This window comes from Orycteropus afer, unplaced genomic scaffold (assembly GCF_000298275.1).
Source record: "Orycteropus afer afer isolate SDZICR_OR568_19922 unplaced genomic scaffold, OryAfe1.0 scaffold00157, whole genome shotgun sequence".
Lineage (NCBI taxonomy): Eukaryota > Metazoa > Chordata > Mammalia > Tubulidentata > Orycteropodidae > Orycteropus > Orycteropus afer.
The window spans coordinates 1,017,523-1,031,965 of record NW_006921744.1 but is presented as its reverse complement, the minus strand read 5'-3'; the positions used below and the strand labels follow the sequence as shown (position 1 = coordinate 1,031,965).

At 40.2% G+C, this 14,443-nt stretch overlaps 1 protein-coding gene across 1 annotated transcript in view; it reads right to left on the bottom strand.

The window, feature by feature from the left end:
* Positions 1-14,443, bottom strand: part of CAB39L (calcium binding protein 39 like) — a 109,105-nt gene that overhangs the window by 25,788 nt on the left and 68,874 nt on the right. Inside the window, exons 5-6 of the mRNA XM_007946350.2 lie at positions 10,774-10,833; positions 6,735-6,800 (exon numbers count right to left, since the gene is read on the bottom strand). Of these exons, the coding sequence (XP_007944541.1) occupies positions 6,735-6,800; positions 10,774-10,833 (126 nt within the window). The remainder of the gene's footprint in view (positions 1-6,734; positions 6,801-10,773; positions 10,834-14,443) is intronic.

Sequence of the window (14,443 nt, the reverse complement as noted above, 5' to 3'; positions counted from 1 at the left end):
TATTATTTCCAACCTGGAAAAATATCCCAATGAGTTGTCAAAAGATTTAATCTTGGGGATGAAAACTCTCCAAATAATTCAGAAGGAATTATGGCCCAAACTCCGAGCCATATATGAAGGTCCCCTTAGTGAACAGGGAATTGACCATGGAATTGAACCAGGAGACTGGGTGTGGGTAAAGAGGCACCAGCAAAAAACACTGGAACCGAGATGGAGGGGACCTTATGTTGTTGTTCTTGTAACCCCTACTGCCCTAAAGGTAGACTGAATCAGCGCCTGGATACATCACTCTCACGTCAGGAAAGCTAACTTGCTGGAACAGCAGTCAGCACGAACAAACTGGAGAGCACGTTCAGATCCTGAAAACCCGTTGAAGGTCAGATTGACTCGAGACAATGAGGACTGAAACTTTCATCTTCACCTTAAGTCTCTGCCACCTTGGAACCAGCACGACTAATCATCAACCTTTCAAGGTTACTTGGCGAATTTGCGATGGACGAACCCATGAAAGTTTTAACTCTACTAACTCTACCACCCCCCTTAATGTATGGTGGCCTGATTTGTTTTTTTTTCCCTTGGAAAAGCTACAGAATGTGGGTGGGGCAAATGCCATATCAGACCTATGGGTTTTTATGCTTGCCCAGGGTATAAAAGAAATGTCCGGCAATGTGGGGGGGGGCCCTCAGTACTACTGCAAAAGTTGGAGCTGTGTAACTTCTAGTGATGGGGACTGGAAGTGGGAGGTGAACGCCAATGATTACGTAAAATTCTCCTTTGCCGACAGCCCAGCCAGATGTACAGACCAAACTTCAAATGAGGAAGGGGACGAGCAGATAAAAGTTACATTCACTGAACAAGGAAAAAAAGAATTAACCAAGTGGAAGTCAGGGCTCAGTTGGGGCATTCAGGTTTATTCATACCCTTACCCATATGGGGTGTTAACCATTTTACAGGAAGTAGAGCCCTTAGATGCCAGGTCGGTAGGTCCAAATGAAGTGTTAAACCCCCTGGGAAAAGGAGCCCTACCCCCTACAAGAAAGACGTTGAAAGAATCGAGCACTGTAACCCCTGATATTACAGTAAGTGTCCCCCATACAACTCCAAGGGTCCAAGCCAATCCTCAGGACGTAGACCCTCTTTGGAATTTAATGCTAGCAGCCTACCAAACACTTAACCGTACTAGTCCTAACCTAACTCAAGCCTGTTGGCTTTGTTACGATGTAAACCCTCCATTTTATGAAGCAATAGGCATTAATACCTCTTTCAGCTATTCTCATGACCTGAACCCAAAGAATTGCTCCTGGAAAGACCGTAAGGTAGGATTTACCATACAACGTATAACAGGAAAGGGCTTATGCATGGGGAAACCCCCCAACACTCAAGAACGTTGCGCCTCTTATACAGAAATAAACTTGTCCTTTAACTGGATCATTCCCAGGGAAGGGAGTTGGTGGCTTTGCTCAAGAGCTGGACTTTTACCCTGTTTAAACTTGAAAGTACTTAGTCAGTCCTCAGATTATTGTATACTAGTAACTGTTCTACCCCGAATCCTTTACCACCCAGAGGAAGAGATGTATGTACACTGGGGCGGGACTAATAGAGTAAAAAGAGAACCACTCACTGCAGCCTTTACTTTAGCCACTCTATTTAGCTTAGCAGGGACCGGTATAGGAATAACTTCATTAACTTTGCAGAATCAAGGCATGACTTCCCTGAGAGCAGCTATAGACGAGGACCTTGAAAGAATAGAAACCTCTATCTCCCGTTTAAAGAAACCTTTAACATCACTATCAGAAGTAATGCTGCAGAACCGGCTGGGGTTGGATCTTTTGTTTCTTCAACAAGGGGGACTGTGTGCAGCTTTAGGGGAAGAGTGTTGTTTTTACGCCAATCATATGGGAGTAGTTCAGGAATCTATGGCCAGGGTACGAGAAGGACTTGCCCTAAGAAAAAAGGAGCATGAAACTCAGGAAGGGTTGTTCGAATCTTGGTTTAATAACTCCCCATGGTTGACTACCTTGATATCTACTCTCTTAGGACCCTTCAAAATCCTTATAATTCTATTAACTTTTGGCCCCTGCATTATAAATAAGCTTATATCATTTGTGAAAGATTGAGTTAATACTGTACAACTCATGGTCCTGAGACAACAATATCAGTCCCTATCTCCTGTAACACGGGATGAAGATTCCTCATATGAGTAACAAGAAAAAAGGGGGGAATGTGAGGCCTGAGTCCTAAGGAATGTGAGGCCTGAGTCCTAATGCGCTCCAGGTAATTCTTTAACCAGGAGTCTTTAGTGCTGGGGATTCCAGCACGTCCCCCATGCCTCAGAGCTTTACCTGGCTCCAGCACGTCCCCCATGCCTCAGGGCTTTATCTCCCCTCCAGGTAGTTATTCTCTAACCAGGAGTCTTTAATGCTGGGGATTCCAGCAAGTCCCCCACACCTCAGAGCTTTACCTGGCTCCAGCACGTCCCGCACACCTCAGGGCTTTACCTCAAACCCCCTCCTTCTCTACCCCCTAGCAACAACCAATCATTTGTACCTCTTTGCCTTAATGTTACTCCACACTATATTTTTCCTATAAAAATGTAATAGTAGGAGAGCATGGGGTCTTTTGCCCAAACCGCTGCATCAGTGTAAGGAGACCCTAGCTCGAACTAGCTAATAAACTTTCCTTTTGCTTTTGCATTATTGAGTCAGTGGTAGCTTCCTCGCGCCGACACTCCTTTCAGGACCTGAGTCCAACATTACATTAAAAAATATTTCAGAATCCAGACGTATAAATGGGGCTATGTGAAAGCAGAATATACTGCTGCCACAGATCTAATTTCCAGGAGAAACAAAAATCACACCAGCAGTATTCGCCAATAAAATGTGTCCTATCACAGAAAAGAGCAAATAAGAGCTCAACGTTTCTGTGTAACTGCATTCTACACATTCTTTTTTCTTCCCTTGAACACCACAAGACCATTTGAGGAATGTCTTTTAATCTAGCATCCAAAGAAACCAAATTGCAAATAACCATTTTAACAATTTCTGCATTCCTAGATTTGTTTTATCACTTTTTTTTTCCCCAGCTATCCAACCAGTTCTCCATTTTACCATATTGTAACTCAAATGTTTGCAAGATAACCAACAATAAAGGAAATAGCCAATGTAGTATGTCCAGGTGAATGAATAAAAAACAGGAAAGATGCCTTTCAGGTGTGCTGGGACATCTGCTAGCACACAGGAAAGAAAACTCAGTTTGGAAAAGAAGAGCTTATAGAAGAGTTTCAGTACCTGACACAAAGGGGGCCTGTTCTTTGCCAAGTCACTGGGAACAGCACAGACATCTACAGCTGGGAAAGCAGGGGAAAGGGGAGGGAGGCTGGGCTGGCAGACAGTGGGGGTGACAAGCACAGATAGCAGTGAAAGTGTGTCCTACTCTCCTCTATTTGCTGCCTCTCCAAAAAAAAATTTGCATTACTTACTGACAATCACACATTCACTGGATTAGCAGGCTTCTGTTCTAAAAACACAAATGCATCCTGGAAGTCTAATCCATACCCTAGTCCCAATTATTTATTTAGAATATTATTTAGAATATTTAGAATTATTTATTTAGAATAGATCAACACTTTCCAGAGACTGAAGTCTGGGGATAATTATGAGGAGAGGAATATTTACTCATAGAAGTTGTTATTATTTATTTAACAAATCTCTATAGTTCTTAGCATGGGCCAAGCTCAGCTCTAAGCACTTTACAAGAACAGGACAAGGTAGAGCTGAAGATATTCTGGGAAGAGGTGAGGGCAATGGTAAGTCAGCAGTGGGATGAGAGGACAGCTGGGAAGAACGAGCAGGGAGAGGTGCAGAGGAGTTGCTGTTGAGTTACCCCAACTCGTGGCAACCCATGTCAGAGTAGAAATGTGCTCCACAGGGATTTCGATGGCTGATTTTTGTGAAGTAGATTGCCAGGTCTTTCTTCCAAGGTGTCTCTGGATGAACTCCAACCTTTCAGTTACGAGTGGAGCATGTTACTGTTTGTACCACCTGGGGAATCCTTGTCTGTGCGGAGCCCTTTGTAAATACACTCAGAGACACAGCTGTGGCAATATGATATATCCTTGTCTTCAGCTGCTCTTAAGCTCTCTGGATGTGGGAGAGCTTGGGCTTGATGACATTGCCTTCACCTAGAAGGTGGTTCTAGGAGAGCAGACAGCAGACAGCAGCAGGTGTTTTTTTTTTTTTTTTCTTTCATAGCCTGTTTCTTCATAAAGGGCAAACTCAATAAACGGTGTTGAATGACTGGCTGATAATAGTTTATTCACCTCTCCTTTAACCAGGTAAAGCTGGAATAGTGAGGGCACAGGTCAAGGAGGAAAGACTCACAGCTAAGTCACAGTCATGGGTAAAGTGAGTTTACAAAATAGATTTCATTTACTGCCTTCAGTTAAAGTTGTTGTGATATTTAGAACCAGTTGTTGTCTCTTTCAGTTCCAGTATTTTTATTTGGTTTCTTTTGAGGCCGTCTATCTCTTTTCAAACCCTTGTTTTGTTCATGCATTGTTTCCTGATATCCTTGAGCTGTTTGTCTGTGTTTTCCTTTAGTTCTCTGAGTATATTTAGAGCCAGATGCATTGTTCTGTGAATGTCATCATCCCAACACACAAAAATAATACAAGGGTGATATTTCACAACTGCAAACATCATATATATTGCTTGATGAGAAACAGCCAATATATGATTATCTGTCAAAATCATCCTTATTCTTTAAAATATCTGAGGAGGACACTGAAGGGCAGAGGTGTAGCTCTGGCCACTGTCCTACCCCCCTCAGCAGCTAACTTGCCTTCTGTTTCCTGGCACCTTTAATTAGGGAAAGTGCTCTGTGCTGCAGTGGCTAAGGCATTTGATTGCTAACCAGAAGGTTGGCAGATCAAACCCACAAGCTTCTCCTTGGAAGGAAGAGGGGGCAATCTACTTCTCCAAAGATTTACTGCCTTGGAAACCCAGTGGGGGTCGCTATGAGTCAGAATCAACTTGATGGCAGTGAGTTTGGGTTTTGTTTGTTTGTTTTTTGTTTTTATCAAGGGAGGGAAGGCCACACAGACAGATGTGGGTGGCACTGTTGTACTGGGCTGCCTGTATGATGTAATCAGGCATCTGTTAGTTATCATGTAAGCTCAAATAGTAAATGCCATTTGGATACACAGACAGACAGACAGACACACACACACTTGCTGACTCATACTAGTCATCACTTTTTAGCCCTGTAATCTGCTTGACTTTTCTTTTTAGCACTTATAACTACCTGAAAATTATATATTGGATTATTTGTCCACTGTCTGTTCTCCCCCAACAGAATGTAAGATCCATATAGCTGGGATTTCGTTTTGTTCTTGGCTATAACCATAATGTCTAGGATATAAGTATGTAAATATATGTTGACTAAATGAAATGTCCTATTACCTCTCACCATTGACACCCCTCAATAGTTCAACTAACAGAAGCTATTCACAGATCATTTAGAGTGGACTTCTTTTCTTTAGCTATGATCATCTTTTAATTTCTTTCCAGATTCTGTTTCAGTGCAATCTTGGCAGATTTCTTGGCAGAAAAACAAAGTTTTGTATATTAGAATACATAGCCTTCTGCTTGTTAGACTGTTTGTTTGGGTTGATTTTTTTTAAAAAAAAGATTCTTCTTTTAACTCTTATGGGATGACTGTGTTCCATATTTCAGAATCTTTGTTGTAAATGTAATGTTAAATGGAGAAGGTACTAGACATGACCTACAGGAAAATCTCAACTAACTAGAAAGCTAAGGGAATGGGACCCAGCAATGCAATATGGCAGAAAAATAGTCTTCAGAAAAACAAAGTGTTACGAGTCTGGGAGCTAAGCACTAAGTGCAAGTATTGTTATGAAGTCTCATAACAATTGAACCATATAAACCCCATTTCACAGTAGAAAGTTGTTTTCTCTCTCAATTAAAAATAAATGTATTATGAATCTGTCACTTATTGTGCTTACAACTTAGATGGAATATTTTATTTTTGCATTTTGTGTGTCATATTTTGTCATTGTTACTTTTTCCTCTCCGTTCCTCTGTAAAACACCCAATCAAATCTAGTTTACAGGGATGTATAAAAGACATAAGATCATTTCTTTCTGCGTACTTTGTTTCAAGATAAACCATAAATTAACCATGAGAGAACCTCACTGATTCTTCCTTATAAACAGTAATTCATTATCTTAAATTCACTCTAAAACCAATTTTATTTCCAGGAAATATCTCCTAGGAGAGAGCTATGGTTTTATTTAAGTTAGCCTAGGCTTGATTTTCTTCCTTAACAGAAATAGATGGTTCTTTATCATGTAACTATTATTTATATTATTACTTCCAAAACGGATTCAAGGTGGCTAAACCCACCAGCCACTCCTCAGAAGGAAGGTTGGGCAATCTACTTCTGTAGTGATACCGCCTTGGAAACCCAAGGAGGGGTCGCTATGAGTCCGACTGGACTCGACGGCAGTGAGTTTAGTGTTTTTTAAAGGGCGTTTATTTATTTATTGTTTTGCTATAAAGAACAGTCCATAACATGAAACATACTTTTCAAGTCACAAAACAAAAAGAATGCTTTGTTTTGTATTTACTTACCCATTAGTAAGCCAATGAATTGCTAACATGAATATTTCATACATTAATTTATGAGAACTCTATGTTAAAGAAATTTGTCATTACCTTTAAAGATTGTCTCTTAGTCACATAATTTTCAGACTGAAGCAATTTTTCATAATCTTCAAAAATCTAGTGAAAAGAAAAACATTAAAGTGCAAAACCAGCAGCGGCATTCGAGCAATAAACTGACATATAGGGTGAACATTTACATCAGGTAGATGCATTCCTTAGAATGATCAATCATGGGAGAACAGAAGGGCAGTATTTGCACAGGGAGATAGCTCAGGGTACAGGAATGCATAGGAAAGAAGGACACAGGGAAAGGTAACTACAGGGAGGAAGTGGGAAGAGAGCTGTTACATTGTGGGGATTGCAGTCAATGTCATGAAACAAAATGTGTATGAACTGCTATATGGAAAACTAATTTGCTCTGTAAACTTTCACCCAAATCACAATAAAAATTTAAAAACAAACAAAACAGAGTGATTTCTTTGTACTAGGTTTGCTAACTGTCTTACTTCAGAAGTAAATTCCCAACCCTCTAACTCAGTGCAGCCTGGCTGCTATGCCTTTTATCTGATATATGTAAGCCAAGGTGCTTACCACTGCTAGGCTCGCCATTTCCCCATCCTCATTTAGACATAAAGATACTGGGGGTAGAGTGGTCAAGTGATGTAAGAGACATACTTACTTATTTCATTTGAGTTCTGCAAATTAGAAATCAAGTAGAAAATTGTGAGTCCTTCCAGGAGCTCTGGTGGCATAGTCTCTAAGGCATTTGACTGCTAACCAGAAGGCTCGAGGTTCAAACCTACTAGCCACTCCTCAAAAGGAAGGCTGGGGAATCTACTTCCATAGTGATATTGCCTCAGAAACCCAAGGAGGGGTCACTATGAGTCGAATTGACTCGACTCAATGGCAGTGAGTTTGGTTGGTTTTTGGTGAGTCTTTCCAACAAATCATTTGGAATATAATATCTATTAAAAATTGCAAGATAACCCATTTTATCCCATTTAAAATAAATCTGTTTGTTTAGTAGCCTTGCTAGTAGCTATGAAAGGAGCTCTAGTGGTATAATGGTTAAAGCACTCAACTGTCAACCAAAAGGTTAGTGGTTTCAACCCACCAGCCAAACTGTGAAAGAAAGATGTAGAAGTCTGCTTCTGCAAAAATTACAGCCTTGGAAACCCTGTGAGGCAGTTCTCTTGTCCTGTAGTGTCTTTCTGAGTTGGAATCTACTCTATGGCATTGGGGTTTTTTTTTGGTGGTAGCTATGACTCCATGAATAATTGGAAAAAAAAGTTAAATACATTAAGACTTCACTTGGAAATTCCTTATGGAAAAGAACCAAAGCTGTCAAACTTATAGTATGAACAAATTGCAGGAATGAGGCAACTTCTACATGGTGGCCATGCTAATTCCAATTGGCCTCTCTGAAGCACTTTTACTACCATTGGAAGCTAGGAGCCACTGGGGTTTGGGACTTGCCTGTTTCCTAATGTGGTAGCTAGGGTTGCATCTAGTATACAGACTCTCAGAGACACTAAGGCAGAAGTAAGTCCCACAGAGGCCTGAGAGGGTAGAAAATATTTCAGGTTCTCAGAGCACCAAAGGTGAGTTATATGTGTGCAAGTGTGTGTGATGAGGGCAAGTTATGCACATTGACAATAATTACTGAGAATTAAGAGAGTGAAAAGTAATATATATGGAGAGAGAGAGAGAGAGAGAGAGAGGGAGGGAGAGAGAAAGAAAGAGAGAGATGTGTATATATATATAGATAGATGGATAGATAGATAGATGTATATATGTATATAAGGAATTCTGGTGGTGTAGTGTCTAAGGCATTTGACTGCTAACTAGAAGGCTGGTGGTTCAAACCCACCAGCCACTCCTCAGAAGAATAGTTGGCCAATCTACTTCCATAGTGATACTACTTCAGAAACCCAAGAAGGGGTCACTGTGAGTCAGATCCAACTCGATGGCAGTGTGTTTGTTTTGGTTTATATATGTATATATATAGATGTATAACAAACAAACAAAAAAACTCACTACCATTGAGTTGATTCTGACTCATAGCAACCCCCTTTGGGGTTGGTCAGTTGATTCTGACTCATAGCAACCCCTTTGGGGGTCTTTATGGAAGTAGATTGCCCAGTCTTTTTACCACGGAGTGGCTGGTGAGTTTGAACCACCAACCTTCTTGTTAGCAGTCAAATGCCTTAGGCACTACGCTCCAGAGCTCCTGAGATAGATGTATAGATGTATATATATAAAGAGATGTACAGATGTATATATAGAGAGATGTATAGATGTATATATAGATGTATATATACATATAAAACACATGTATCTCTCTATTAAGGTCACAGTAATTATATTCTTATATGATTATTTATTATTGTTATTATTTATCCTAAACGTCACAGAACACAAGAAGGATTTTATGGGCCATAAAATTTATCAGACAAATCTTGTGATAAATCTTAATTCTAACAATAAAACGCAAATATATGTATGAGGTATGATTGATTCCCCAAGATGCCCGTTTCACTATTTTAGAGCCATAAGTTACATGCTCCAGCTTCATGATTTACTGTTAAACCTGGTAAAGACCCAAAGGTATGATATGTCTGAAGGAGCAGGAGTTCAAAGTTAGTGTTCAGGTCAGTGAAACAGGCATCAGTATCTGTGAAATTAGCCGAAATCACCAAATTACACAAGAAGTCACATTTAGATACAAAGATAAAATTAGGTAAATAGGGAGCCAAAGAAAATGAATTGACAGCCTCTCAAATTATTGCATATTCTTCCTGAATGCGAAGCATTGCATAGCATGCTTACCTCCTTTGTTCTACAGGAAAAAATTAGTAGATGATATCCCAGATTTGGTCATATACTATCAGACTCCCCTTTTACCTTCCCACAGTCCAGGAGTATACTACAAGCTTTGTCTAGAGTAAAATGGTTCAGAGACTTTTTGATGATTACTATTTGGTAGCATAGTGCCTAAGGCACTTGACTGCTAACCAGAAGGCTGGCGGTTCAAACCCACCAGCCACTCCTCGGAAGGAAGGTTGGGCAATCCTACTTCCGTAGTGATACTGCCTCGAAAACCCAAGGAGGGGTCGCTATGAGTCGGGCCGACTCGACGGCAAATAACAACAACAACAACATTTGTATTTGTTGGCCACCACTTGTCATTCCTATTGTGTGCCCAACTCTTTACCCATCCTGTATTCAACTGGGAAGGCATGAAGTCATCATCAAAAATACATTTCTCTTTGTAAAAAAATATATAAAAATATAATTGTGGAAGCACAGTGCCAGGCTTGTCTCTCAAGGTTCCTCTGGTGGGTTCAAGCCACCACCCTGTCGAATACTCCAGCACTTAACTGTCTGTGCCACCCGGGGATGCCTGGACTCACTGTCAGAGATGAGAAATACTTGGGTAATTTTACTAGCAGATAAAAGTAATTATCAACCAAGTCAAAATATTTTTTTTTAACAAGGGTAGGGACTCTTCCATTTAGTGTGAGTCAGGACTGACTCAACAGCAGTGAGTTTAGGTTTTTTTGTTTTGTTTTGTTTTTACTGCCACTTAAGGGTAACATATGAAAAAACCAAACTCATTGCCAATGAGTCAATTCTGATTCATAGTGACCCTATAGGACAGAGTAGAACTGCCCCATAGGGTTTCCAAGGCTGGAAATCTTTGTAGAAGAAGCAAAGCACATCTTTCTCCCATGGAATGGCTGGGGGTTTAGAATCACCCACACTTCGCTTAGAAGCTGAGAGCTTAACCACCACACCACTAGGGTTCCTAAGGGTTACATGGGTCCTCTTAATTCAAGATCAAAGTAGGAAGGTTCTAGTTGCTTCTTGGAGCTGCAGAGTACAAGAAAAAACAAGAAAGCCTTGACCTCCTGTCATCCTCAATTTTCTATAAAGTTTGTTGATGACTTGGCTTCAAAATAAATTGGCAAATTATGGGTATAGATGGTTTCCATGTGGATAATAAATAGTGGTAAGTACTTATAGATGTAAGAGGTAGAGAGAGAAGGAGCGAAAATGAGGTAAATTCTTTAAAGTAATTTCTACTTACAGTGTCATAATTTTGTTCTAAGAAGTTGGCTACCAACACTTTGTGTCTGGTTAGTAAATCCTAGAAAAAGAACAGCCAAGGCAAAGAAAATTATTATAGCTCATGAATTTTACAAATCTATCTTTTCCTTCTAAGGTTTTATTAGTCCATTAGTATGAAACATATAAAGGTTTCAAAAGAATATTGTCATTTGTGCCACAAAATTATTTCCATCACTAAATTGGTTTAAGATGTGGAATACAAGTTTGTTTCCTGTTAAAAAACAAAACAAAAACAACCCAGTGTTTTAAATTCTTATGATTATTAGATTTATGATAGAAACAAATGGTACCTAAGAGATAAGTTTATAGTATATTTCAAGTTATAACTCTACATTGTAATTATAAATACAATAAACATTCAAAGCTTATAATGATCCTTAAAAATGTCATTGAGAAGAAATAATTTTTGAGAAAGAATTCCAAATGGGCTGAAACCATATTTCACAAGTTAACTTAATATATTTTCAAGGATTTTAACCTTTAGGCTTCTTCTTTGCTGTTTTTTTAATTGGAGGTGTAAGGAAATTGGCAACTACAGGAATGAATGTATTTCTTTTAACAGCATCGTCAGAGTATAGTCATGTTCTTAGGCTTTAATGGGCTGTAAAGTGTTGTGCAGGTTACTAAGCACTATATATCTTTTTGAAGTTGATGACAAGTAGTCCTATCTTATTACAGCTAATAAACTCATAGAAAACTGAACAAAAGCATGGAAGAACATTTGACTGTTTTCAACTCACATCTAAATTATATTCTTAATTCACCTTCCCGTTGACAGAAAACAAGTCTCACTTAATCGCTTTTATATACTTAGAGGCTAAATACCTTACCCGCGTAACAGCAGAATTTAATTAAAAACGTTACAAGAACCTTGAAGTTTTCCAAAACAAATTCTTATACTTTAATACATATTTAATTAACTTCCTAAAAGCATAAAAAAAGATACACAACCTCACTTCATCGAGAGAAAGGCGGCAGCAGCAGCAATGGCAAAACCCACTTATTTCTTTTTGAATAAAAAGAAAAAATAAAATATTTAAAGCATTTTGCACTATAATTTTCCAGTTCAAAAATAAAGAGATGGGCTAAAACAAAAATCCAAACCCATTTCCATCAACTTGATTCCAACTCATCGCAACTCTATAGGACAGAGTAGAATTGTTCCACAGGGTTTCCAAAGCTGTATTGTCTTCACAAAAGCACAGTGTCTCACCTTTCCCCCATGGAGCAACTGGTGGGTTTGAACCACCAACCTTAAGTTTAGCAGCCAAGTGCTTTAACTACTGTGCCACCACGGCTCCAAGAGACTGGCTATTAATTTCATATTACTTACCACCACACAACTTGATAAATCATGAGGCCTAAAAGAGGAAATGTAGGGCATTTTTTTTCCCCCTGTGGAGCATTCAGTACTGGGTGGGAACTGGAGTTTTAAAATGGGAAAACCCTCTCTACAGGGGATCCATTCCTGCACTATTCAAAGTCTTGATTCCAACTACTTCCTATATCTGAGGACCTCTGAGAGGGTAAGGTAGTTCTACAGCAGCCTGTGAGGTGCCTAATCTGTTCTAAGAGGATAGTCAGGGTACCTCATTTTCCCTAATCTTGTAGTAACCCCCAGAGCAGTAGCAGGGATTTTCTGAGCTGATCCAGGTTAGAAAGAGGTTCCCTTCGCGTGCCGTGCAGATGCTGTGGCTTGCTGCACCCGTATCCCAACTGTTACCACAGTTGTCAGTGCTGAGTTTGAGGCCTGTGCTCTTACATGCCCCTGGGCCCCCGCACATACAGCCAAGGTGACATCACAACAGGGAGAGAGCACTTGGCAGGAGTGCTGTCTAGAGAGGTATTGCATCCATTACACATTATTATCCTAAAGAAAGAGGAATTAAGGGAATTCTGTTTGTAGCCTCATCTTCAAATTCCAGGGGAAGAAAACTCGAAATGGCCTATCCAACTCCTCCACAATGTATAGGATGAATAAATGCAAACCAAACCCACAACCACTGAGTTGATTCCAACTCATAGTGACCCTATGTTGTTGTTGTTGTTGTTATGTGCCGTCGAGTCGGCCCCGACTCATAGCGACCCCTCCTTGGGTTTCCGAGGCAGTATCACTACGGAAGTAGGATTGCCCAACCTTCCTTCCAAGGAGTGGCTGGTGGGTTTGAACCGCCAGCCGTCTGGTTAGCAGGCAAGTGTCTTAGCCACTATGCTACCAGAGCTCCTTAGTGACCCTATAGGACAGAGTAAAACTTCCCTACAGCATCTCCAAGGCTGCAAATCCTTATAGAAGCAGACTGCCTCATCTTTCTCCTGCGGTATAGCTGGTGGGTTTGAACCACCAACCTTTTGGTTGGCAGCCACATGCCTTAACGACAGCACCACCAGAGCTACTTCTATGATGAATACAGCCAATAAATCATCATTTGCTTGTGTGTGCACTTGAATTTTCTCTCTCTCACACACACAGATACATACATATATGTACATACATAGACAAATCATTACATTATTCTTGTTCATACTTGCTATCAAGTCACTTCCTACTCATGTTGACCCCATGTGTGCACAGTAGAACTTTTCCATAGGGTTTTCAAAGCTGTGACCTTTGACAAGCAGATAGCCAGGCCTGTCTTCCTAGTGCCCCGCATGGTGCAAATTGCCAACTTTCTGGCTAGCAGTTGAGTGCTTAACCATTTGCTGCATTATTTTACATCATATGACTGAATGGGAAAACAAACAAACAACAACAACAAAATCTAGCAAGGTCCTAGATGAAAACAGAAGAGGGATATAACAAACAAACAAACAAATTCAAACTGCATATTCTCTCATCCCTCCTTTTAACAATTGTTTTGACAGCCAAGTTTTGCATTAACAAAACAAAACTCACTGCCATTGAGACGATTCCAACTCATAGTGACCCCCATTGGGTTTCTGAAGCTATAAATCTTTACACAAGTAGATGGCCCCCATTTTCCTTCCATGCAGTGGCTGGTGGGTTTGAACTGCTGACCTTCTGGTTAGCAGCCGGATGCCTTATCCACTATGACACCAAAGCCCCTTAAGTTTGTATAGGCTAAGTATTATGCTTAAAAAAAGAAAAAAACAAAACAAACACCTGATACTGGTATTTTCAGCGAATTCTGCACAGTTGCAGAGAACCTTTGGGTGGGGTTACACACACGTACTCAACTGCAGAGACACAGCCTTAAGAACATTATCATCAGAGGCAGCAGCAGTAGCAGCCAGAGCACACTGAGGGCTTCCAGCATGCCAGGGACTGTGCTGTGAACTTTAAGTATGTTATTTCTAATCTTCACAACAACTCTGCAAGCAAATATTATTGCCTTCATTTTACAGAGAAAATGGAACTCAAAGGTTAATTTGCTCAAGGACATATAGCTAACTAAGTGGCAGAGAGAGAAGGCAGCTGAGCATTTTCTATTATGTAGGTGATTAGAGGGGGGAGAGATTATGGCTGTAGGAAACCTTTTTTGAGGGGAAAGGACTATTTGTAGACAATACCATGCTCTGGTAGCATAGTGGCTAAAGCACTTGACTGCTAACCAGAAGGCTGGCGGTTCAAACCCACCAGCCACTCCTCGGAAGGAAGGTTGGGCAATCCT